Source organism: Mesoplodon bidens (genome assembly GCF_964165515.1).
Source record: "Mesoplodon bidens genome assembly, chromosome: 10".
Lineage (NCBI taxonomy): Eukaryota > Metazoa > Chordata > Mammalia > Artiodactyla > Ziphiidae > Mesoplodon > Mesoplodon bidens.
Window position 1 is genome coordinate 68,412,623 of NC_138172.1, and position 26,527 is coordinate 68,439,149.

The following is a 26,527-nucleotide window of genomic DNA, read 5'->3' on the forward strand; positions in this document are numbered from 1 at the left end:
GCCCATTGATTGAAATATATTATGATAACAGAAACTTTAAAATGTGGGTTAGAATTGTGCCTTAGAGTTGAGGAATATAGTAGGAAAAAAGATATTTATCTATTTTACTTTGCTATGTACCAGGAAGTGTTTTAAATAATTTGATTTTTTGAATCAGAAACACGCTCACCTGGTTCAACATTCAGAGGGTAGAAAAGTTGTCAGTGACTTGTTCCCAAATGTCCACCTCTCTGTCCCCTCCCTAGAGGCCCACGTGTTTTCAGTCACTTGTTTGCTGGTCAGAGGTATTTTGTGCTTAGAACTGCAAGTGAAGTCTTCTATTTTTTGCCCCCTTTTTTACATGAATGGCATCATCTCATACTTTTTTTCCAGGATCTTGCTTTTTCACTTAACAAAATATCAAGATTGATCCACATCATGCCAAGACCATTTTGATTTCTTTTGTTTTGCTAAGATTACATCACAAGCATTTCTCTATCTTCCTATACAATTGCTATAATTATCCTTCTCAATGACTGTTTGGTTTTGTGGAGTGAATGGGCCACAATTTAATAACAGCTCCCTGTTGTTGGGCATTTAGGTTGTTTCCAGTATTTGGTTATGACACGGAACACATGATGACCATTTAGTCATTCAGCAAGTATTTATTTGACAACCATGAGTTGCCATCCTCCAGTGTACCAAAGTGCCCTCCCCCACAGGACTGACAGTCATGCAGCGGGAGTAGTCAGGGAAATGAATAAGAGCACAGAAGTGTCCCCAATCCCCCAAGCGGCCTCTGAGTACAGTCGGGGATCCCACATGGGGAAAAGAGAGATCAAGGTGGTGACAGATCCGCCTACAAGCACTGGCCGGTGTGAATGAATGAGTTGGTTACAGCTTATTCATCAGGGTTGTGAGCTTGGTTAACGTGCGTCCACCTCAGATACAGATCCAACCCCCAGTGCCTACTATGTCACTGCCCAGGACGCCAGTTACGTGAATTTACAGAGGTGGTTAATAAAGAATTACAATGGTTAATACTTTGTAAGCACTTACCATATACTAGGACAACCCTCTAGGAGGTATTATTTTCCCATACATACGAAAACTAAGGCACTGAGATGTTAAGTAACTTGGAATCAACATAGCTATGATTTAAACCCAGACAGCCCAGATCCCTGACCACCTACACTGTATTGTCCTGAGGAAGATCATTGGACTCAACCCTGGGGTACAATTTGTCTTTGTTCTGTGAATGCTGGCCCAATCCCTCTCCCTTCTTAAATCTCAACAAGGATAAACTCAGGGTGCCTTTAATTCCCATTTATTGGATGAGCATTTTCCTAGGTTGAGCCTGGCTTTTCTTCCTCTCCAGAGAATTGCCTACCAGTACCTTTGAGGTGGGAGCTCTCCTCCTCCACTGGGGGAGTGGGTGCAGAGCCTCTTCTTACCCTGCAGCCAGACAGTGCAAGGGGACTCAGAGCCTACGGTGGCCCTGACCGCAAGACTCAGACAGCAGGGACCTAGGCGAATCCAATTGGCTCAGACCTGCCCCAACCTTCCATCCCTCTTCCCTCTCATTCCCTGCTTCTCCCAACCACTTCCCCTCGGTTCCCAGACAACTGCTGCTCCCCCAGACAAAGGCAAGCCTGGATCTCATCAACCAGCACATTGCTGCAAGCACTGCCCCTTATGCCTTCAGACCCAGCTGCAGAACACATGTAATCAAACTGTCCCAATGATGCTCAGTCTCCTGCCCCATTTCTAATAATTCAATTTCTTCTCTTCACCTCAGGATATTTCAAATGCCAAAACAAATAGCAACTTACAGCAATGGGGACCACCTGCAGCAATTCGTCTTTGTTTACTGTAATGGAAATAACAAGGAAAACAGAAAAGATGGGCAATGAAAAATGGGTTTTCCTCGCACCCTCAAACCCTGGCCCTCCTCCTCAGAAGTAGCCACTGTGAGTAGTTTTGTTTCTGAAATTTTACATGCATACACATAAGGAATTTTTTTTCCATTTTTGACATAAATGGTAGCATATTTATTCTTTGGATTCTTAGGGGTTTTTAAAAAATTTTTATTTTTCCCATTTACCAATATATCTTGGAGAACTTTCCATATGAACACATCCAGATCTCCCTTATTCTTCTCTATGGCTGCAGGCAATTACATTATATGGTAAATGAATATATACCAGAATTAATTTAACTAACTTTCCACTGAGAGATACTTAGGTTACTTCTAGATTTTTGCTATTACAACTGGTGCTGTATTTAACAACCCTGTGCATATATTGGGGTTCTGGGAGGACTCCTGTAGGTATTTCTGCAAGATAAATTCCTACAAGCATTTATTTTAAAACAGATGGTGCCAAACAGCCCACCAGACTGCAGTTTTTCAATAGAGACTGAACAAATAGCTTAGGCTTGATGGTTAAATCATTTAACATAACCAAGACTCTATTTTATATGAGAGGACATCTTTATGACTTACAGACACCAGCATATAAACCATAAAGGAAAAGAATGATACATTTTACTACATTAAAATTTTAAACTTCTGTACCATAGAAACATCATAAAAAAGTTAAAAGACAAGCCACAAACTGGGAGAGGATATTTGCAACGCATTCAATGGAGCTATTATTAGTATCAATGTCTACACATTAATAACAGAAGGCAAATGCTGTCCTCACCCCAATGGGGAAAGGCTAAGAACAAGCAATTCAGAGAAGAGGAAGGACAATGAACATATGAAATGATGCCTAGCCTTGTAAATAATCAGGAAAATATCAGTGAAACAACAATAAGATAGTGTCCATACCCTTCCGATTGGCAACATTTTAAAAATCTGGTAATACCAAGAGAAGGGAAGCAATTAGATCTCTTATTGTCTGGGAGCGTAAAATGGCACAACCACTCCAGAGAGCAATTTGGCAGCAACTGGTCAAATTGAAGAAGTGCCCTATTTTCCTATTGTGTGTATTCTTGATGGTCTGGCATTTGGCCTACCTGACTGGGGAGAGACCACCCCTCCAAGGGTTAACCAATTCTTAGTGATAGCAAAGGGCTCAAAGCACACCTTTCATAGCAAAGTAACCAATCCAGAGCCCTTACTCTGAACCACCTCCTTTATCTGGCTATTATACTCCAGGAAGCAATATTCCTGTGCCCTAATCACCCAGGGCTAGGTTCCAGACCACTTGAGGCCACCTCTATAGTCCAGAGCCTGCTGACACTATTTAAATCACCCAGTTCTAAGCTGTTTCTCTGCCCTGCCTTGCCTTTCTTGCAGAAAACACAAACAAGTTTCTGGGCCATGCTTTCCCCTCATCCCGTCTGCCTCCTGACCAAACCTGGTGCTTCCCCTTATAGCCCTGCATGGCATGGCAAGCCCCCTTGAATCAGGGTGTAAATAATAAAAATTTTCTTTCATCGGCATTAGCTTCTCCATGTCACCACTCAGTTACCTCCATAAATTAAAATCCCATGGCTACAACTGGTATATCCACATTGTGACCTTGAGAAATTCCCATATGATAAAAAGGGAGATGTATAAAAGGGTTCTCACTGTAGCATTGGTCGTTATAGTAAAACAATGGAAACAATCTGAATGTCCATCAGTAAGAGAATAATGAAAATGTTGCCCCATGGCCTCATAATAGGTTACCAAAGCAGTAACATGGAAAAGACCAGAGCCATGTATCCCAATGCTGAATGAAAACAGCAAACTGCAGAATAAGTCAATGTGTTTGCTTATGTGAAATTTAAAATATTTATAAAACAATACTATATATTGTTTATAAAACATATGCATGTAATAAAAATATAAAAACATGGAAGGGAAAGACTCTCTCCAATCTGGGACATGGTTTTCCCATGGGAGGGAGAGTGGGGGTAAAATTAGGAAAGAGTTCAAAGGAGGTTTCACCTCTACCTATGATGTTTCATTTCTTTAAAACCAAGCAAGTATTTGTCCAAGATGTGATGAAATGTTAAGATTAGTTCAATCTGTCAGGTAGGTACATGGTGGTTTGCTATTCTATTTTCAGTACTTTACTGTATGATTAAGCTGTTTCATAATGAGAATAAGATGTGATTTAGGCTGCATGAATGATCTCAAGGTCATGTAAAAGGACAACATGACATGGTGCTAGCAAGCTCTGTCCCCATCTCAAGAGTGTCAAATTTTCTCCTCTCGCCTTGTCTTTTTTTTTTTAATTACTGACTTTTTAGAAAAGGTGTAAACATGTGCACCCCACAGAGGATATACATATATGTTGATCAAGTATTCAAAAATTAAGTCACAGACCTCAAAAGTCAAGTGCTATGTTAGAGGGCTGTTCAATTAATGAGCAGAACCTCACTTGTTTTTCAGGAGGAATAAGGAAGAGAAAAATATTCTATTCTAACAAAAGTAATAGTTGGTAAACAATTTCTAAAAGGTATAATAAAATTCTTCTGAAATTTTCAGATTGAATTTTTCAGAATTTTTATGAATCAGATTTCAGCTATAATAAACTATAACTTAAAGCATTTCTTTTATTTTTCCTAAAAACAAAGAACTAGTTTTTATTTGTTCTTCTCAAGATGATATTTCTACATTTTACTAGAAATACTGAATAGTCCTTGCATTAGTCCTGAGGTTTTCAGCAGCAAATATCAAATGCACAGTGGCTTCAACAATAAAGGCATTCAATTATCTGATATAACAGGAAGGGTACAAATGGTTTGGGGGTTGGTACAGTCATTCAACAATCTCCTCAAGGACCCAGACTCTTTCTTTCTCTCTCTTCTGCTATCCTCAGTGAAGTAGCCAGCCTCCAAATTGTCCCTTAAGGATCCCCACTTTCTGGTCACATAGACCAGCCCTAGCAAAATGTAGGAGGGGTGTGAATATGGCAGAAGGGATGGTTATCACTTCTCACAGTGTTATAAAAAGACTATGGCTTCCATTGGGGGTTCACACTCTCTATCTCTTATTCTCTCTCACTCCCTTGCACATCTCACTCTAGGAAAAGCAAGCTGTCATCTTGTGAGCAGCCCAGTGGAGAGGACCATGTGGTGAGGCACTGAAGCTTTCTATCAATAGCCAGCTAAGAACTGATGCCTACCAGCAACCATGAGAGTGTGTTTGGAAGTGGATTGTTCCACCCCAATGACCCTTGAGATGATTGCAACCCTAGCTATCAGCTTGACTACAATCTAATGAGAGACCCCGAGCCTGGAACTAATCCATTTCTGGGTTCCTAATGCTTGGAAACTGTCTAAGATCATAAACGTTTGTTATTTGAAGGAACTGAATTTTGAGGTAATTTGTGACACGGCAATAGATAACTAATACACTCAGTGTGGCTGCCTGTTTCCCCTGATGGGTGCAAGATGGCTGCTGTAGCTCCATCCTCCATGTTCTCACAGGATAGCATCTCAGGCAAGAAGAAAGGGGGATGGGGTGAAAGGGGCTCTCCTTATGTACCTTTCTCCTTTTATCAAGGAGGAAAACCTTTGTTGGGAGCCACCCAGCAGATTCACCCTTACTCCTCATTGGCCAAAACTGGGTCTTATGATGGACTCTAGCTGCAAGGGAGACTTGGAAATCAAGTATCTAAACTTTCAGCTGCTCTGTAGGGAAGTGGGCAAGGAACAGTGGGCCGGGAATGGCTGCTGTGTAGTAACAAGTTATCTACCAGCCCTTCTCCCAATTTCACTTTGTCTTTGTTTCCATTTCTTTTTTTTTGGCCACGTGGCACAGCATGCAGGATCCTGGTTCCCTGACCAGGGATCGAACCTGCACCCCCTGCTTTGGGAGTGCAGTCTTAACCACTGGACCGCCAGGAAAGTCCTGTCTTTGTTTTCACCTGGCATCATTTAACTTGTTCCTTCATACTCTGTATTCGCGGTAACCAGAAGTTAGGCCTCCCTTAGATTCAGGTTAAACACTATTGGCAAGATTACTCATGGGCAATGCTGTGACCTTCATACTCTCTCACATCCAGAAACAACCACGTTCTTCACTCAATAAACATTTTACAAGATTTAAGTTGGGGGGGTGCACCATCAATGAAAGCTAACCCAGAATCTCAATGCTGTCTTTGTCCCTGAGAGATGTGTCCCGGGTGGTCTCACATATTTTATATTTAGGGAAACTCTAGGTTCTTCTATAAGTTCCTTTTGGGTTGTCTTGTTGGAATTGAGTGTGATAAGCAGTCTCAGTTTCTTGCATGTGATTTCCTCAGAGGCTGATGAGTCATACGAGCAGCATTAACTTAGTGTAATCCTGAGAGGATTATGAGCCCACTTAAAAATCAAATGCAGGGCTTCCCTGGTGGCGCAGTGGTTGAGAGTCCATCTGCCGAGGCAGGGGACACGGGTTCATGCCCCGGTCCGGGAAGATCCCACATGCCGTGGAACGGCTGGGCCTGTGAGCCATGGCCGCTGAGCCTGCACGTCCGGAGCCTGTGCTCCGCCACGGGAGAGGCCACAGCAATGAGAGGCCCGCGTACCGCAAAAAAAAAAAAAAAAAAAAAAAATCAAATGCAGAAATGTCAGAATGTGATCTTTTCTTGAAGGCATCCACTTGGAGTTCTTAGGGCTTTGAGCATAATGTCAGGAACAATAGGAAATGAGACGAAACTTCTCAATCACTTAACACCAAGGAACTGAATGGGCGAGTCCTGCGGCCCGCCCCCAGCCCTCGTCAGAGGTGTAGAATACTCCACCAGGGTCAGCGCGTGGGAACATGTTAACAGTTCCAATGGGGCCTTCCTAAGTGCAATCGTGAATTTCTAGTTTGCTTGTGGCCTAATCCAACAGCCAGGCCTGAAGAGCAAGGTGCCAGGGACTGAGTCAGGACACAGTGCTGTCTTTGAAAGGGTGGTGGGTACCCAGCCTTCTCGAGGCCCTGCAGTCCATGTAGAACAAGTGGCCTTGCCTCCTATTTCACTGGGAATAGCAAGATGACCGGGAAGGAGCATACCTGTCCAAGGTTGTCTTCCTTCAACATGACCCTGTGCCCACCTCCAACTGCTCACCCTTCTCTGCTACTCAATGGCAGGGGTCTCTGTCCCTGGCTCTGGAGCCTTCCCTGCCTCTCCTCCAAAGCTCCAGTGTCCTGCTGTCATCTCAGACATGTCCTAAAGCAAACTCATACTCTATCCAGTTTCCCCAGCTCTGTCCCAGTTTTCCCAAAACTGCCAAAGGCAGCCCCACCCCTCCCAGCATCCAGGCTAAAAATGAGGCATCAGCCATGACTCATCCTCATGCCCATCCAACCAGTCCCCAGGTCTTGAGAGTCTCTGAGGCAATGGCTTCATTAACTTAGCTTTTGTCAGCCTCCACCCCGGCTTGGCCATCAACATCCACAGGAGGATAGAGCACTATCCTCCTTCCTCATCCTCCAGCCTGTCTCATTGCCCTTCCAAGACTCTCCTGCCTGAGAACTCTCCTATCTCCTCCTGCATGTTGCAAATGTAAATGCATCTGCTGACCCCATCCTTCTACTCCACCTTTTCTCCCAGGTCCATCTGTTCCAGAAGCCTTGGCCCTTTCTGACCTTTGATAATGAGACACACCACGTGCCAGGCATTTTACAGCTATATTTTAAATTTTACAGTTCCTGTACAGCATAGGCATTATTGTCCCTTTTACAGATGAGGAAAACTGAGGCCTGGAGCGGTTACCACACGTCACACTGCCTATAAATAGCAAAGATGGGCTTCAACCCACGTCTGTCTGTTCCAAGGCCCTTCATCCTGTGTAACTGCCTGCCATCACACCCCTTCCTTCTCTGTAAGGACCTCATGCTGCTCTTGCCACAATACCCTCCCTCCTCCTTCCAACTTCTTCAAACACCCCAACCCAGAGCTCTACCACATAGCTTCTCTGATGTTTCCAGCCCATGCCACTCACCCTCATCTCTTAACTTTTCTGGCAGGAATCTCAGCCCTGCACAATTTGGTACTTAATTATAGACTGCCTTGTATGGGTCTCTGGCTATTTCTCATTTGTCTATCTTGTTCCCAACAAGTGTAGGCGTCTGAGTTCGGGGATGGGGCTTCCACTCCCTCCCATCTCCCAGGACCCCCAGCGCAGAGCTGGGCAGGCCAACCGGATTTCCCAGGAAGGAGGCAGGGTCTCCATGTTGCAAAAGCTGATTGGACTCCACCGAGCCCCACCCCACCCTTCACCCCAGCCAGTCGGTTGCCTCAGATCTTTGTGAACATACGTGAGCCTGCCCCGTGTGCGCATGCGCACACGTACACGCAAGCACAGAGACACGGGCGAGCGCGCGTTTTCTCTGTTGCAGACACATTTAGTTAGGAGTTCCCTTCCCAAACAGAGGTAATATACTTGGAACTACCTACCTGAGATAGAAAACCCCCTCCTGACCGATCACTGGGCGCTGCCCCCAATGTGAAATTCCAATACGGATCAGTAAGGCGGACAGAGTTGGTGGGACCTCCGCAGGGCATGGCTATCACATCCTAACAGAGTATGGAGCTGGACTGGGGATTGGGCAGGGGACTTTGTCGATTCCAATTCTGATCCTGCCTCTAGGTGGCCTGGGGGGATGCTGAAGGGAGAGACGTGATCTTGCCACTTCCCTGCTTTGTGACCTCCTCAGGCAGTGAAATCTGCCGGTTGTAAGGAAGGCCCTCCTTGCCAGGGCCACGTTGCACAGCTCTAGAGGGGCATGACCAGTGCTCCCTGGAGCTAACCCTGGTCCCCCCGCCACCTCCCTTTGGGCTCCAAATCATCTCTCTGCCCTGACCCAGATGCCCCCATACCTGGCGTCCCAAGCTGTTCATCCTTGGGTTTAAATACTGGCATCTCAGACTTCTCATTTCAAAGTGAGAACAGTGCACAGTATGAAGCCCAAACAGAATGATCGAGATTCCAGATTGATTTCTTCTGCGACATTTAGGATACAGCATAAAGATTCAGGGCTCGGAGAGAGGGCACTGACTAAGAGTTAGTGTGTCAGTAAAGGGCCAAGGAGAAAAGAAGGTGGGAGATGGAGAGGCGGTGGTGGGTGGTGTCCCTGAAACCAAAACTCTTTTCCTTTACAACTTTGCTGGTGGCCAGTCCTAACATGTGAATAAAAAAGTGAATAAGCAAAGGGGCACTTATGTAAGAAGAACAAATAAAAATAATTGTGTAACACATCACACAAAGCCTGGAGAAGGATCCCAGGGAAGGGCATCACTGTGGAGGCATGGGTGCTGTGAGCCGTGTTTCCCTCTAAAACCAGAGCCAACTTGGCATCCCTGCCGCTGCGGGAAGGGGATACCGTCCTCCTGGCGGGAGGTCAGTTCCTTTACTGCAGTGTGTTGGGGCGGGAGGTGCCATCCCATAACCATCGTTGGAGGTTTTGCAACCAGATGAGTGAACCCTTCAGGGCTGAAGGCTGAGCAGCACGCATGCAGGGCCAGGGCGCTGCTCACGCATCAGCGCTTCCTGCACCTCGTCCTGGGCCTGGGCCCTTTACCAGGCTTTGGGGCTGCCTACTGACGGAGCTCAACAGGCCCAGGCAGCTGCTGCCTGAGCCACCCATGGGTGTCCCAGCCGCCTGGGGAGAGACAGCCACATTCCAGGCTCCGGGCTGGCAGGGAGGCTTGGCAGCGAGTTCCGACAGGAGGGCGGCCTGAGCTTGGGCAGGCCAGCACTGAGGGGTTCCTCCCCACCCCGGGAGGCCCCAGGCTGGGGAGATGGAAGAACAGGTGTTCAAGGGGGACCCAGATACCCCTCATTCCATCTCCTTCTCGGGCAGTGGATTCCTCTCCTTCTACCAGGCCGGGGTGGTGGATGCCTTTCGGGACCTGGCTCCCCGGATGCTGGAAACGGCCCATCGCTTTGCTGGGACGTCGGCAGGTGCGGTGATTGCAGCCTTGGTCATCTGTGAGATTGAAATGGGTAAGGCCTTTGTTCTAGGTTCCCTGGGGAGCCTCTGGAGGGATTCCACAAAGCAGAGCCTGAGGATGGCTTGGGGGTGCTTTGGGGAACAAAGCCAGGCCTTCTGGGTGGCAGGAAAGGTGGGTCGAGTGGGACAGCATTTGAGGTTGGGGTCTGCTGGGTCCCAGTCTCTGACCCACTGGGTGAGCTTGGAACCCTTTCTCCCTCTCCCTCAACACCCTTACCTGCCATGCCCTTTCCCCCAAGGTCTGGGAGAGGGAAAAGCAGTATCTCTCTCAAATGTCCTGGGCTTGGAAGTTACACCGTGACACAGTCATACATTGGGGTGAAGAGCTGCTCCTGCATGGCCTCGTTTAAAATGCAAATATCCTTGCAAAGGACAAACTGGCATGTTCATCATCTTGGTGGGGATGGATTCATTAGACCAGCTTCCAGGCGGCTGGAGGTGCAAGCCCTGCGGCTGGAGGGATGGCCAGAGGGGCCAGCGGAGGAGGGAAACTGGGAAGGAGTATGGGAGATCTCACTTTGCCTCCTGCCCCACTAGTCCAGGGGGCCCAGAGGGAAGGATGGGACCACACATCCAGAGGCAGAAGCACCCTCCCGTGTAAGGGGAGTGGGCACATTCCGAGCAGCCCCACACAGCAGGCCCAGACCTGGTCCCAGAGCAGCCCTGGGCTGCCTTGGCTTCAGGAGGGGGTGAGCATTTATTCATTGGCTGCACTACCATTCTGTGCCAGCCTCTGTTCCAGGCACTGGGGACAAAGTCCCTGCCCTCATGGAACAGAAATTCTAGAGAGAGGAGACACATAATAACCATCCAAAAAGTAGTCTCATAATGTCATATCAGGAAGTGATAAGATCTATGAATAAAATTACAGCAGAAAAGGGTCAGAGAATAAAGTGAGGACTATTTTAGAAAGGGTGTCAGGGAGGCCATTTGGGAGGAGATGACATTCAAGCAGAGACCTGAGTGAAACGAGAGAACAAGCCATTAGAAGATCAGTAAGGAAAGACTGTTCTAGGTGGAGGACCAGCTGGAGAGCCTGTAGGGTTGGGGAGCGGTGGTTGACGAGGAGGGAGGTGGTGGATAAGGCTGGAGGGGCAGGCAGGGGCTAGGTCACGTGGGGTCTCGTAGCCAGAGTATGAGCTCTGATTTCACTCTGGGAAAGTGGGGAGCACAGGCTGCTGGGAGGGAGGCAAAGTGGGGAGGCAGCTAAGAGCACGCGATCCACAGGGATTGGATCCCAGTGCTGGCACTTTATGATGTGGACCTGGCGCAAATTACTGGATGCTCTGTGCCTCAGCTTCTGCATCTCTCCAGCTGAGATTCTACTAGTATCTCATTCCCGGGGTTGTTAAAGGGTTAATGGAGCAAGTGAGTGAACTGCTTATCACAGTGCCTGGCACATGGCAAGCACTTGGAACATGTCAACTGCCTGGTTTGGGTTTTTAAGGAACCCCGGCCCACTGTGGGGAGTGAGATGGAGGGGACAAGGGAGAAACAAGGAGAGCAGTAGGGGAAGGTTGTGCGTTGAGATGAGGGATGGGCAGGGTAGGTGCCTGGGCAGTGAGGGTGGTGAGAAGCGGTTGGATTTAGGATACACTTTGAAGGTAGAGCCAATGAGACTTGCTGAAGGGCCAGCTGCAGTGTGTGAGGAAGGGTGCGAGCAGGGCCCCTTCCTGCCTGGGGGTCTGAGCTGGGTGGGAAGTCTTTGTCTCTGTTTTTTTTTATTTGTTTGTTTGTTTGTTTTGCGGTACGCGGGCCTCTCACTGTTGGGGCCTCTCCTGTTGCGGAGTACAGGCTCCGGACGCGCAGGCTCAGTGGCCATGGCTCACGGGCCCAGCCACTCCACGGCATGTGGGATCTTCCCGGACCGGGGCACAAACCCGTGTCCCCTGCATCGGCAGGCAGACTCTCAACCACTGTGCCACCAGGAAAGCCCTTTGTCTCTGTTTTAAAGAATAATTGTAACGCCCATTCCCTGAGTACCTCTTTTGTGCAAGGTATTTTTTTTTCTAATAATTTACAAGTAACAAATTCTTTCTTACTCTACAGAATTCTCAAACAATGCAAAAGTATCTAGAGTATTTTTTAAAAAGCCTCTACTCACCTCCCCCTTGCCCCCAATCCCACTTTCCCTCTTGTAGCCAGTGGAAGGGCTCTGCTTGGATCCTTCTAGATCTTTTTTTTTTTGCCAAGACATCTGTGAATGTAGCAGTTAATGTTTCAGTCACACCATGGACCCCACTCCCTCGTCCTGGAGTCACAGAATCCTACCCTTGGAGACACCCGGCCTCTGGGGGTCTCTCTCTTTCCGGGTACCTGTGTTGCTAACCTGCTCCATTGCTGCCACCCTCCTCCATCGCTGCCACCCTCCTCATGTCTTTAGTTCAACTTCTTAAAACACACCATCGTCTTAATCCTCAGGCATTCAAGGACTTTCAGAATTAATTCAAGTCAATCGATTCAATAAATACTGCCCCAAACTGACTTAGCCAGTCTGTGACCGATGTGGACAGCAGGGGAGAGGAACTCAGACCCATGAGAAGGACACCTGATGGCCGTGTAAACAAGGGCTGGTCCGTGTGCTGGGCCGCATGCGTGCAATTGGGAGGGAAGGGTGACATGTGTGTGGGACTTGCTCTTTTCACTCAGCAGCATGTTTATGAGATTGATCCACGGCACTCCAGTGTACTTCATTCCTTTTAACTGCCATGCAATTTACTACTAACCAGCACTTTCTCTGTATCAGGCACTGTTCTAACTCTTCGGTGTATTAATTCATTCAGTCCTCACAACAATCCTCTGAGGTGAAAACTATTATTATCTCCATTTACAGAGGAGGAAACTGAGTCACAGAATGCTTAAATAACTTGCCTAAGGTGATACAAACAGTACTTGGTAAAGCTGGTGTTTGAACATAGCCCGGCCTTTAAGCCACTCTGCTTCTTGAACAAGCAGTGTCAGGGGGCGTGAATGCTAGTTGTATGGATACCAGGGTCAGGGAAGCTTCTCTGAGCAGATGGAATTTGCACACAGACCTGAAGGAGGGGAGGGAGTGAGCCACAAGAATATCTGGGGAGAGCATTCAATGAAGAGGGACACGTGACTTGTATAACATCCTGTCATCAGTTAGAAGCAGAACAAGAACCAGGACTCGGTCTCCCGACTTTCTTCAATCCTCTTTACCTCTTTTACCTCTTTCAGTGTTTATTCCATTAAGACTGTATCACGGTTCATTTAGTCATTCTGTTGATGGACATGGCCAAGTTTTTGTTGTTATAAACAACACTGCAATGAGCATCCTTGTTTGTGTCTCCCAGGCCCACATGGAATGTTTCCCTAGGGTACACGTCACATGAAATTAACCAGACTTGGCTAAATTACTCTCCAAAGTGGTTGTACCAATTTAACCACTAGCAGCATATATGAGTTCTAACTTCCCCACAATGTCATCAACCCTTGGTACTATCAGACTGCAGAGTTTTTTTGTTTTTGTTTTCTTGGCCGTGCTGCGCAGCTTACAGGATCTCAGTACCCCAACAAGGGATTGAGCCCAGGCCATGGCAGTGAAAGCCCAGAATCCTAACCACTAGGCCACCGGGGAACTCCCAAGGCCGCAGAGTTTTAAGTCAATCTGATCAATGTGAAATTATATCTCATTTTATTTTGTTATTTAATCTGTACCTCCTGATAACTAGGGATGTTAAGCATCTCTATATATTTACCAACCACTTGTGTTTCCTCTTCTGTAACTTACCTGCTCATGACCTTTTCCTGTTTTTTCTACCATTATCCTTTTCTCTTCAACTTCTAGATGTTCTTTATATAGTCTGTACATGAGTCATTTGTCAGTTATGGACATTGCAGCTATCTTATCCCATTCCATGACTTGCCTTTTTATTTGACCATGTCTGCTGTTATTCAGAAAATTTCAATTTTGATGCAGTCAGATGTATCAATAAATCTTTTCCACATACAATTTTTGTTTTTTAAAATCTTTCTTTGTTACAATGACTTCTTCTATATTTTCTTTCAAAAGTTTTAAAGTTTTGCTCTTTCATATTTAAGTTCATCCATCTGAAATTTATTTTGTAGCTAGTTTGAGGTAGAAATAGAAGTTTTTAATTGTGATAACGAGTTACCCCACACTATTTATAGGCAGCCCTTTCCATTCTTGTTTGAAATGTTGCCTCTGACTTATTCAAGTTCCTAGAATCCCAAGAGTCTGTCTCTGGAGTCTCTCTTCTCTTCTTTTGGTGAATTTGTCTATTTCTGCACCAAATCACACTGTTTTGATCACTATAGGCTTATAATAAGGAGTACATCATATATGGCAGTCATCTCCTCCTTTTTCAGTTTCTTCTTCAAATATTGACTATTATTCTTAACCCTCTTTTCCCCCATGTGAAAAGCTCTATTAGAATTTTGATTAAAATTATATCTTCCCATTTATAATATAGTCTATCTATCTCTCTATTTCATCTGGCCTTTTTTTTTTTCCTTTTTGCCCTTCAATAAAGATTTTGTGTGTCTTTTCTTAGATTTATTAGTTTTTGTTGCTATGGGGAATGGGATTTCTTTTTTTTTTTTTTTTTGGCTATGTTGGGTCTTCGTTGCTGCGTGTGCGCTTTCTCTAGTAGCGGCGAGCGGGGGCTTCTCTTCATTGCGGTGGCTCCTCTTGTTGTGGAGCATGGGCTCTAGGCGTGCGGGCTTCAGTAGTTGTGGCACGTGGGCTCGGTAGTTGTGGCGCACGGCCTTAGTTGCCCCACGGCATGTGGGATCTTCCCAGACCAGGGATCGAACCCTTGTCCCCTGCATTGGCAGGAGGTTTCTTAACCATTGCACCACCAGGGATGTCCCTGGATCTTTTTTTCTATGGCATTTTCTAATCTAATTGACTATTGCTGATATAAAGGGATGTTGATGGTTTTTGCTAAATGATACTGTTTTGAGCAACCTCATGAACATTCTTAATAGTTCTAAAAGTTTCTTGGTAGATTATCTCATACTTTATGTGTAAACAATCATACTATCTGCATATAGCTAGAGGTTTGTCTCTTTAAAAAAGAAACTCTTGGGCTTCCCTGGTGGTGCCATGGTTAAGAATCCGCCTGCCAATGCCGGGGATATGGGTTCGAGCCCTCGTCCGGGAAGATCCCACATGCTGCGGAGCAAATAAGCCTGTGCACCACAACTACTGAGCCCTCGTGCCACAGCTACTGAAGCCTGCATGCCTAGAGCCCATGCTCCACAACAAGAGAAGCCACTGCAATGAGAAGCCTACGCACCACAACGAAGAGTAGCCCCTGCTCGCCGCAACTAGAGAAAGCCCGAGCGCAGCAACGAAGACCCAACGCAGACAAAAATAAATAAATTAATAAATTAAAAAAAAATCTTCAACATGTGGCCCCCAGGCCTCTCTCCTCCAGGCCATGCCCCCTCCTTTTTTTTTTTTTTTTTTTCCTTTTTTGCAGTACGCGGGCCTCTCACGGTTGTGGCCTCTCCCGCTGCGGAGCACAGGCTCCGGACGCGCAGGCTCAGCGGCCATGACTCACGGGCCCAGCCGCTCCATGGCATGTAGGATCTTCCTGGACCGGGGCATGAACCCGCGTCCCCTGCATCGGCAGGAGGACTCTCAACCACCGCGCCACCAGGGAAGCCCCATGCCCCCTCCTTTTGTTCCCAGTCTGGGCTTTTCTGTCCTGAGATTGTGTTTTGTTCTGTGGAAGCTTAGGCAGCAGTGGGTCCATCTTCTGGCCATGTGTGCCTAGTTCTGTGATAGGGCCAATTTGGGGACATGTGAAAATGTTTATAAAACACTTAACCCAGTGCCTGGTTTTCATTAAAGATGAATTAGAGAATGAATGTTTGTTCACTCATTTTTTCAGCTGAGGAGAGATGGTCTCCCTGACAACCAGTGCGGAGATTCATGATTTCCAATTTGGGGCTAGGAACTTGCCTCAAAACTGCATTTGCATAACTTTGAAAGATAATTTTGTCTTACCAGAGAATGGGCATTCGGTGGACTTAAAACCCCATCCCCACTTAAGCTACTACTTGGCACCTTCCCCCCCATAAAAACTTCACAGCAAGCCAATTATTCATTCATTCATTCATTCAACGAGTGTTTTCTGAGCATATACTGGGTCCTGCAGAGGATACAGAGGTATAATACAAGATGAAACTCCACCCATGCCATCAAGGAGCTTACAGTCTACTCAGACCCCAAGGTAGTAACCAAGTCGTTACAATACAAAGAGTTCCAACTGAATGTTAGAAAATTAAAAGGCAGAGGAGTGCAGGCAAAGGGAGCGGACAGCTCCCATCGTGGAAGGCCTCATGGAAGTGACATTTGAGCTAGTGCTTGAAAGGTGGGTAACAATTTGACGGGTAGAGACAGTTTGGACAGGAGCCTCAGCTTCTAGCCAGGACGCTGCATAACGACAGGACAAAGTCACGTGGTGGGGAAATGTGATGCCTCTAGGGAGTGGTGAAGAGTGCAGGTCCCCTGGTGTCAGGGGTTGATGCGAAAGTTTCAGAAAGGCAGCTTTTGACTCGGCAAGGGTTGTCCAAGGTGGGAAAGGGCTATTTTGGAAGCAGGGGATCACCTGCCCTCCGAGAGGCCCACGGAGAGGCTGGGAAGCACCTGATTGCTACTGGTGAGTCCCCTTCATTTAGCTCGGTGACTGACAGGAGGTCTCCAGCCTCCCAGACTGGAACCTACAGTGAGAAGTATTTTTTGTATTGAGACCCAGGGTGAACATAAATCTAAAAGAGAAGTTTCATGATAGAAACTTTACCATACTCCATGCTACAATTTTGATATTTTCTTCTAGTCATTAAAGAATTCTTCACTTAGTCAATGGTTCTCAGTCTTGCACGTTTGAATCACCTGGGAGCTTTTAAAACATCCACTGCTCAAGCTTCTCCCCCAAACTAATTAAATCAGGATCTCTGGGGATGGAACCCGGCACCAGTGTTTATTCAACTCCCAGGTGATCCTGGTGTGCAGCCACAGTTAAGCCCCAGTGCACTTTGCAAAACTAAGATGTACTACCTTCCTGAGACGCCAGGACTGTATGACCAGGCGGTGGAAACTGGTCAGGCATTGCTTATGGAAACCTGTAAAATGCCCACCATAGTCCTGGACTAATGAAAATTCCATATCTGATTATTAGTGGGATATGTATTTTTCCAGGATAGAGAGAAACAGTTTTCCTACAGTGGCTTTAGACTGGACTAGATTCTGTGAATTCCTCTGGCTGGGTCACAAATGAGGAAGATGGACCTTGGTTCAGGGGCTGGTCCATCCCTTGCCCTTAGCCCAAGCCCACATCCAGTCTGCTTTTCTGAGAAGCCTGTGGAGACCCATGGCTCAGAGCTTCTACTGTCTGTTTTTCTTTTTCTATGGCTTTTAGTATATTCACAAAGTTGTGCATCCAACATCACAATCAGTTATACAACATTTTAATTATCCTCCCGAAGAAACCCCATACCCCTTAGCTGTTAACTTTCAATACTGCCATTCAAGTGCCTGAAAGCCATTAATCTACTTTCTGTCTCTATAGATTTGCCTATTCTGGACATTTAATACACATGGAATCATACAATATTTGTCCTTTTGTGTCTGGTTTCTTTCACCGAGCATAATATTTTCTAAACTCATCCGTTGTAGCATGGGTCAGTACTTCACTCCTTTTTTATTGTCAAATAATATTCCCTTGTGTGGATATAATACATTTTTAAAATCCATTCATCAGGGAATGTACATTTGGGTTGTTTTTACTTTGGGCTATTATAAATAATGTTATTATGAACATTCATGTACATTTTTAAAACTTTTAAATAACTTTTTTTTTTTTTTTGGCCACACCACGTGGCCTGTGAGATATTAGTTCCCCAACCAGGGATTGAATCCACACCCCCTGCAGTGGAAGCGCAGAGTCCTAACTACTGGACCACCAGGGAAGTCCTTAAATAACTTTTGAAAATGGAAAAATTTCAAACATCTTGGGGAGAATAATAGAATGAATCCTCAAGAACCCATCATCTAACTTCAATTCTTACCAACACTTACCAACTGGGTTTCATCTGTATACTCCCAACCCTGCTTTGTTTTGTTTTTTTATATTATTTTGAAATAATTTTAAATCTGCATAGAAGTTGCATGTAACCTCTTTAGGCTTTGTTTTCTTGCGGGAACATTTTGCAACATGTATCTCTGCAGATAAGGACTGTGAGCCCGAGGAGAAGCCGAGTGGGGTGAGGCTGGTTGGTCTCACGGCACAGAATGGTGCTGGGAAGTACCAGCCTCAGTGGCTGTTCCCCTGCTGGGTGCGGGTAGGACAGGGGACTGAGCTGACTTTTAACTGTGCTCATCAGGTGACTTTGTTTTGGCCTCTAAAATTAATTGTTTTCCAATACCTCTTACACTGCCTGCTCAAAAAAAGCCAACCCACCAAACACCCAAACTGCTAAATAAAGTATTAAAGGGGTGGGCCTGATGATGAGGGCTGGGATTGAGAGCTCTTCATGTCCAGGATAGTCTCAGGGTGTGTCATACCTCTGTGCCTTTGCTCACGCTGTTCCCTCTCCCTGGGATGCCATCCCCTTTCTTCTCTCCCTGTGCTGCATCTCCCCATCCTCCAAGGCCCACCGCAGATGTCACCTCCTCTGAGAGTCTCTCGTCATTCCCGTCAGGCACTAAGTCCTTGGTGCTCCCACAGCTCGCTCTCGGAGGGCCCTTGACTCAGAGACCAGAATCCCCCTGGGAAAGAGCACTTGTCTAGGAAGCAGGCTCTCTGGATTCTGAGAGCAAAAGTGTCTACAGTCAGATTGTGAGCCTAGCTTGCCACACACATTATTTTCACATGGTCTTTCAGAGTAGGGTTTAGTAAGCAGGGAGGTGGTCTTCAAACCAAAGTTGGTCTGACCCCAACGTCCAAACTCTGTCCACCTTCCCTTTCCTCTTGCCCCAGGAATCCATTCAGCAGTGAGTGGCCTTGGACAGGCCACCCTGAGCCTCAGCTCAGCTACTGAGCAGTGGGAGGGAATAATGCCTGCTGAGCCCTCCTGACTGCTGGCTCTGGGATCAGCAGTGGGGTCGGCAGTGGTCCCTGGGAACAAGTTCTGCAAACTCGGATTGATACTGCAGTTGCACTGGTTGGGATAGCAGTGACTCAGCAAGACCTGAGAGTGTTGCTCGCTCATGTGGCCTTTGCACTGCAGCCCTCCAAGCCTGGTGTGGTGGGTCCACAGAATTAGGACCCAGGTTCCTTCCATCATGTGGCTCACAGCCCAAGAGCACTCCCTACCATGTCTGCATTCCAGCCAGTTGGGGAAGGAAAAGGGGGGCACACTTCTTCCCTCTAAGGGCAGACCTTGAAGGTGACACACATCATGTCACCTCACATCCTATGGATCAGAACTTAGTTACATGAGCACACCTGACTGCAAGGGAGGCTAGGAAATGTAGACTTTATTGTGGGAGGCCATGTGTCCAGCTAAAAATTGGAGGTTCAACTGCTAAGGAAGAAGGGGAGAATAGATACTGGGGACAGTTAGCAGTCGTTGTCACAATAGCTGTAATTGGATATATGATGATGATGGAAAAACTCTGTCCCTGCCTGGGACCCAGACCTTGACTCCATAACCACCAGGTCAAGTCCAGTGTGTTGGCTGGGAAGGGGCTCAGCTCTGAACCATCAGCAGACTGCCTTCCTGGTGGCTGGCATGTGAGTGCTCCAGTCTTGCTAGGGGTCCTGGGCAGTGCCTCACGGCACCCGCTGTGTCCCCTACCTAGAATGACCTTCTGTTTTTCTCTCCAGAGATAACACCTCTTCCTGACATATCCTCCCATTTTACCCCACTGGATCTCTTTCCATGATCTCGAGTTTACCTATAGAATCTGTCCACCTACTTTAGCACTTGACAGTACCCTGTCTTAATTGTTTCAGACGCTGTGTCTCATCCCATCAACTAGATTGGTTGAGCAATCTGACATCTTACGGGTTCAGTGGCTCCCACAAACTGCTGATCCAACAAGAAATGCCTGATAGACTCCTGACAATTGCTGGCCATTGACAAGTGTGACACTGAATGTGTCTTTGCAGTTTTTACTTTGGGGTTTACCCCATATGACGTATAACACTAGAATGTCATAGAAGGAAGGTCAGCAAGTCCAACTCCTCCACTTTATGGATGACTGCATTTAGACTTTGGAAGAAGAAGTGACTGGTTGGAAGTGGACCTCACTTAGGCCAGTGGTTTCCAAACTGTGTTCTGAGGAACCCCAGGGTTCCATGGGGGCCAAGGTGGGGTTAGGAAGGCTGGAACAGGGGAGCAGGGAAAGGACACACATTGAAGCCCTGGGCCCTTACCCCAGCTTCAACAAGTACAACCCTGCTATTGTCCACTCTTTATAAAATTTCTCTTAAAGAAAGTGTTCCAATGATTTTTTTTTTCTGTGCCTCTCCTGATCTCCAGTGATTTTTTTTTTCAAGTTTGAAAGCCCCTGTTTGAGTCTAATCTACTTAGTGTGAAGACAGAGAAGTTGAGGACCAGATTCTGGCTGAATTTACAATGATAAAATAGACCATTTGTCCAGTCACTCATTCTAGGTCCTAGGGATCTAGCAGTGAACAAAACAGTCTGCCCTCATGAAGCTGACACTCTCTTCGTGAAATCAAGCCATAAATAACTAAACATACAGAAAAATATCAGCATGCACGCTCAAAGAAGAAAATAAAGCAGGCGAAGGGGTGATGAATGATCAAAGGGTAAAGTTTCAGGTGGGCTGGGTGGCGAGGCCCACTCAGGCGGAAGGAAGGGTGGGAGAGCCGCGCACTCTGAGAGGAGAGCGTTCCAGGCTGTGACATAAGCAGGTGCAACAGCCCTGCACACAGATGTGCCTGCATTTTCAGAAGGAAGACAAGCTGTCTTTCCGGGCAGGAAGTGAGTTCCAAAAAGACCTTGCAAAGCACCTAAGCAGGCCAGACGACTAGTGGGGGTGCCCACCCCACAAATGTAGGCACAGCAGGACCCGGCACAACTCCTCCCGTGGAGGCAGGGGACACTACAGGTGTTTTGGTCTGCCGCCCAAGCCTGGTCCAGTGCTGCCTTGGGCAGCTCGTGCCACCCCTCCTGAGGCCCCGGAGCCAAGTGTGGCTGAAGTTATTGTCATTGGCAGGTGGCTCAGGTGTGTTCTGGGTAGTGGACCCACTGGGGCCTCAGGGGCGGATGCTGGGAGGACAACACTGCCTCTATGAGAACCTTGACTTTGGTGACTTCTTTCCTCAGTCACCCATGTGCCTGTCTTTGTCACTCAGTTGAGGGACAAGACACCCCAGGGTTGATGGAGAACTCATATCCCAGGAACAAGGAGGACTGGGCTGGTGTTTCAGCTCTGCCACTAATCACTGTGGGTCCTCCGCCCACCGGTGACCTGCCTCCCCCTCAGTTTTCCCATCTGTAACTTGGGAGTGGGGACACATCCCTTGGACGTTACGGTGAGGGACAAAAGAAGTCATGGATGTGCCTGGCAAAGTGCCTAGCAAATATTCATCACAAAATACCTTTGATGAGTGAATGTTGAATAAATGGATCAACAAGTGAAAAGAAAATGATCTTGAAATAGAAAAGCATAGGTAATGCAGCAGATTTCAAACTTAACTGAAGAACATCCTAGAGAAGTCATCAAACTTATTAAAACAGATTACTGGACTCCAACCTGGTCTGGTTAATATTTTTTAATACTTTAATTGTGAGCTCATCTGCACAAGGACTTGGTTTTTCTATGGGAATTCTGTGTGGCTTGGGCGGTGGAAGGACCGTCTGAACTGGTTTGCTTTGGCCCTGGCCAGGTACCCAGGGTTATCAGCAACTCAGGACCAATTTTCATGGTAATCACCCTGTAGGTTGTGTCAGTTCAAGCTCTAAACCACAGGTGATACAGGCTTGGGGCTTTGTGTTTTTATGGGAGACTTTGTGTAGTTTCACCCAGAGCCCTGCTCAGAGACTAGCCATTGGCACGTTTCATCGGCCCAGCAGCTGTTGGAGGGTCCCGGCTTTAAGCAGCGTCTCAGTTCAACTGCCCCTCACACAGCCCAGAATGACAGGCCCTGTGGCTGCCAGTTTCTGGTGTAATAATCACAGCATCAGCTTTCTCTCTCATGGCACTGGCTTTCAGTTCCTTCTTCATTTCTGCTCTTTCTTTCTTGTGAAGTCAACCATGTCTCATGATTTTATTTTATATCATGCTCTTTGTTCTGGTTGTTGTTGTTGATGATGATGATGATGATGATGATGATGATGTTCTAAAGCTGGAGAGGTTCCTTTTGAGCTTAGCACTCTATTACTGGAGCTAGAAGTCTCTCCAAAGTTCTTTAAGACATGAGTAGAACCACCAGTTTTTTCTGTTGCAGGCGTGTGTGTGTGTGTGTGTGTGTGTATGTGTGTTGCCCAGACATAACCTGAAGTTCAGCCCAGGCTGCTAGGTGCACTTTCAGAATCAAAATGTCCTCATCAAAAATCATTCCCGGGCTTCCCTGGTGGCGCAGTGGTTGAGAGTCCGCCTGCCGATGCAGGGGAGACGGGTTCGTGCCCCGGTCCGGGAGGATCCCACATGCCGCGGAGCGGCTGGGCCCGTGAGCCATGGCCGCTGAGCCTGCGCGTCCGGAGCCTGTGCTCCGCAGCGGGAGAGGCCACAGCAGTGAGAGGCCCGCGTACCGCAAAAAAAAAAAAAAAAAAAAAAATCATTCCCAGAGTTCTTTATCTGCCTGAGATGACAGCATTCCCTGTAGACTGAACTCTGCTCTGATTCACATCTTCGTGTCACACTAATAATACTATTTATCAGTCACTGGGAATGTGCCAGGTACTATGCCCAAATCTTTGCATAAACCATTTACTTTTATCTTCTCACAGTCCTATCAATTAGATACTATATTTATACCTGTTTTACAGAGTGGGAAACAGGCGTTCAGAGAGATTAGCTAACACAATGAGCCAAGACTGGAACCTTTCTCAATTTCTACATTTCTATATCCTCTCTAATCATGAGTTCAGAATTGCTTTGCAAGCAACACCCCAGCTTTCCTACCAGACTCCGTGGGCCAAGCAATCATTTGCACATTGGTTAAGAAAGTGAGATCAAATGACATGATGTATGCCAAAAAAAAACCGTTTTGTAACATGTACAGAAATGACACCTCTTGTGGTGGTGGCTGTACCTCCTACTACTGTGATGGAATCAGTATCTTTCCGTTCACTGAAAGTAACTTGTGTTTTACATGTTTAACCTCTCAAACCAAATGGATAAAAATTTATTTTACCCAAATGATTCTTTGGACTCAAGTAGAAGACAACTGAATGGAAAGTCGGGTGATACTCTGAACGTGTTGGTTACACGTTAGAAACATCTAACTATTTGGAAAGCAAGTCATGCAGGTGACCTATGTTAATTCATTCCTCTTAAATCAGCAGGTGTTAACTGAGCCCCTGCCCAGTGTCTAACAGCCTTGGTCGATCTATGGGTTTTTTTTCACTTTTTTTTTTTTGGCCACATGGCATGTGGAATCCTAGTTCCCTGACCAGGGATCAAACCTGTGCCCCGTGCAGTGGAAGCACGGAGTCCTAACCACTGGATTGCCAGGGAATTCCCTGTTTTTTCTTTTTTTCTTCCTTTCTTTTTTTTTTTACTTTAATAATTATTAACTTGTTATTCTGGACTAATGATAGATTTACAGGAAAGTTGCTGAGATAATGCAGATAGCAACATACATCCTTCACCCAGTTTCCCCTAATGTTACCATCTTATATAACCACAGTACATTTGCCAACCTTCAGACATTAATACTGGTACATTAGTATTAACTATAGGTTTCACCAATTTTTCTACTGATGTCCTTTTTCTGTCCCAGGATCCAATCCAGCATCCCACACTACATTTGGTGGATCCATTTTTAGTCCAGCTCACTTAGAGAGTATTAAAATAGCAATGTTTTCTTTGCTTCTCTTTGGGATCAGATTCTAATTCCATTTCTAATTCTACAGGGAAAAGAAGCAGACAAATAATAAACAAATCTCCAGGCTGGTTTGACTCTCATTTGAATTAGGAGTTGACTCATCAATCCTGAGGGTAACTCACCTCTGTCCTCCTGAGATCAACACGTAAAGAAAAAGCTCCTCTTCTGCCCCAGCTCAGGGTCTCACGTCCATTAATGGGGGGCAAGAGTTAAGACCAGGCTTGAAAGAGCAAACTGCTCGGTCAAGCCCCAAGTCCGGCTGAGTCACTGAAGAATTCCACCTTCCTGACCACCAGTTGGGAAGAGTCCCAGCAGTCCAATAGAGAAGATACTCTTTGATCTCCTCCTTCAGTTCATTCATTCTTTACCATTCATTATTAATTTATTCAGCAAACATTTATTAAGTCCCTACAGTGTGCCAGGTACTGAATTAAGTGCTGGGGGTATAACAGGAGCAAACCAGAAATATGGAACCTTAAATAGTTCTTTAATTTATTCTTGAATACCTACTAAGTGTTCAACACAGAGCTAGGTTTGGCCACCCCTTGAGGCATCTTAGTTCCCCGACCAGGGATCGAACCCGTTCCCCCTGCAGTGGAAACACGGAGTCTTAGCCACTGGACTGCCAGGAAAGTCCCAGGAGAAGGGTGTTCTTGATACAGGTCCTGTCCTCAAGGAATGCGCTAACCAGAGAGACAGGACAGACCACTGAAGGCAGCCTGAGATAAATGGTGCAGATGGAACAGGGAAAGAGAGAGCTAACAGCGAGGGTGATCAGGGAAGGCTTTAAGGAGAAAGCCCAGATCTTAAGCTGGGCTTTACGGTGAAGTCTGCATAGATAGTAAAAAATAAATAAGTAAATAGAAGTTGTGTAGCAGGAAGAAAAGCAGGATTGTGCACTTTGTGTTTACTGATGAGAGAAGAGATTGGCCTGGCTTGAGAAGGGTCTCTGGGTGTGCGGACAGAGGAGCATATGTTTGAAGACGTGATTTGAGTTCTGTTGCTCTAAAGAGAGTCTTTCTGTCTCCCAGCGACATCTGAGCCCTTAGGAGATGTGCCTAAACTAAATCCTAGAAAGGCAGATCCCAAGAGCCTTTGCAGAGCCACCCTGCTCCCCCTACCTCACCGTGGGAACTGGAGGCTCTGGAGTTGAAGGGCGTGTCCCTGGTGGAGGCAGTGAGCTGTGGCGGAAAGAACACTGGCTTTGGGGCCCTCAGGAGTTGGAAGCCTAGCTCTGCTGTTTTCCAGTGTGTGACCGTAGCCAAGCTACTGGCTGAGCTTCTGTTTCCTCATCTGTAAAGAGGAGATAGCCACAGTACCTACCTCAAAGGGGTGTCATGAAGATTACATGAAACTATGAGGCCTCAGAACCTGGCACAGCACCTGGCACCAAGGAGGTACCAAAGAGTGGTAACCAGTAAGAGCAGTAAATAGCTGCTGGGATCGAAACCTGTGGTTCCATGAGAATTTCAAGACTCATGTAAGGTAGACGGAGGTCTATGTAGGTAGGTAGGTAGGTACAGACCCCACCAACTGAAGTCTTGGACAGCTGGGGCAGTGAATACTGCCAGTCAGCAGAAATGAACTTCAACTATCAGTGGTTCTGAAAGAGGGAGGCATTGGCATTCCTCTGCAGTGGTGCCCTAATTTGGGCAAATCTCAAATGAGGAGATGCTCTGAGATGGTCTTTTCTCTTTATAGCAGAGGCTCACCTGGAGGTCCCCTGACTACATATATGCAAACACACACACACATATACACTAAGACTGTAGGGTGACTGGTTCACAACATTTGCATTATCCCAGTGTCCCCTCAGTAGTTCAGGGAGAGTCTGTAGGGTAGGACAGGCTACAGCCTAGAGGGGCGCAGTATTGGTTTGTACCTTGGAGCAGAATCCTGAATGGACTTCTGGGTCCACCAAAGAAAACAGAGAGAGAAGAGCAAGGGCAATGGCCCTGAGAACTTTGTGGGGTTCCAGAGAACTTTCTAGATACATGCTCTCTGCCTGTTTCATCTCAAGGTAATCAGTAGATCCTTCAGTGGAAAGTTGTGGAGATTGTGTCTAGATTCTGGGGGAGAGGCACACGGTGGCTGAGTGAGGCCCCAGGCCCTGAGAAAAAGTTCCGAGGGCACCTTGACAAGAATCCAGGTGAGGAACCAGTGGCAGGCACTGCTGTTTCCATGGCAACCTGATGTAAGATGATTTGAACTTTTTACACCAATTTTTTAGTAAACTCTTATGGTTAGAGAAAGGTCTCTGTGGAATATTGTTATTATCCATAAGAAGTATTGTTTTTGTTTTTTGGTTTTTTAAGTGCTTACTAAGTCAGGGTTGTTTTGCTTTTGGCTAAAGCCAATAATGCATTCAGAACAGAGAAGGAAAATGTGAGTTTTGCCATATATTCTAGTTCCAGTTTCTGCTACCATAGAGAGCATGACCTAGGGTTTATCCAGCTTTTATTCATTTCTCCATTTAGCCAGCTAGCCAGCCACCCATTCAGCCATATTTATTGAGCTCAACCTTTATCCTGAGCTGGGTTTCTTACCTGTAAAATGAGAGAATTAGTCTGGTTTACTGTTTTTGACCTAGGCTCCTAGA

At 46.4% G+C, this 26,527-nt stretch overlaps 1 protein-coding gene across 2 annotated transcripts in view; it reads left to right on the forward strand.

Annotated features, from left to right (window-relative positions):
* Positions 1 to 9,539: 9,539 nt before the first annotated feature.
* The window catches only part of PNPLA1 (patatin like domain 1, omega-hydroxyceramide transacylase), a gene marked incomplete at both ends in the record, with an annotated part of 42,062 nt that continues 25,074 nt past the window's right edge, over positions 9,540 to 26,527 (forward strand). The window contains one exon of one of the 2 annotated variants that reach the window (XM_081247037.1): positions 9,540 to 9,900. In XM_081247037.1, coding sequence (XP_081103163.1) covers positions 9,696 to 9,900 — 205 coding nt within the window. The remainder of the gene's footprint in view (positions 9,901 to 26,527) is intronic. The other variant, XM_081247036.1, reaches the window with a different exon arrangement.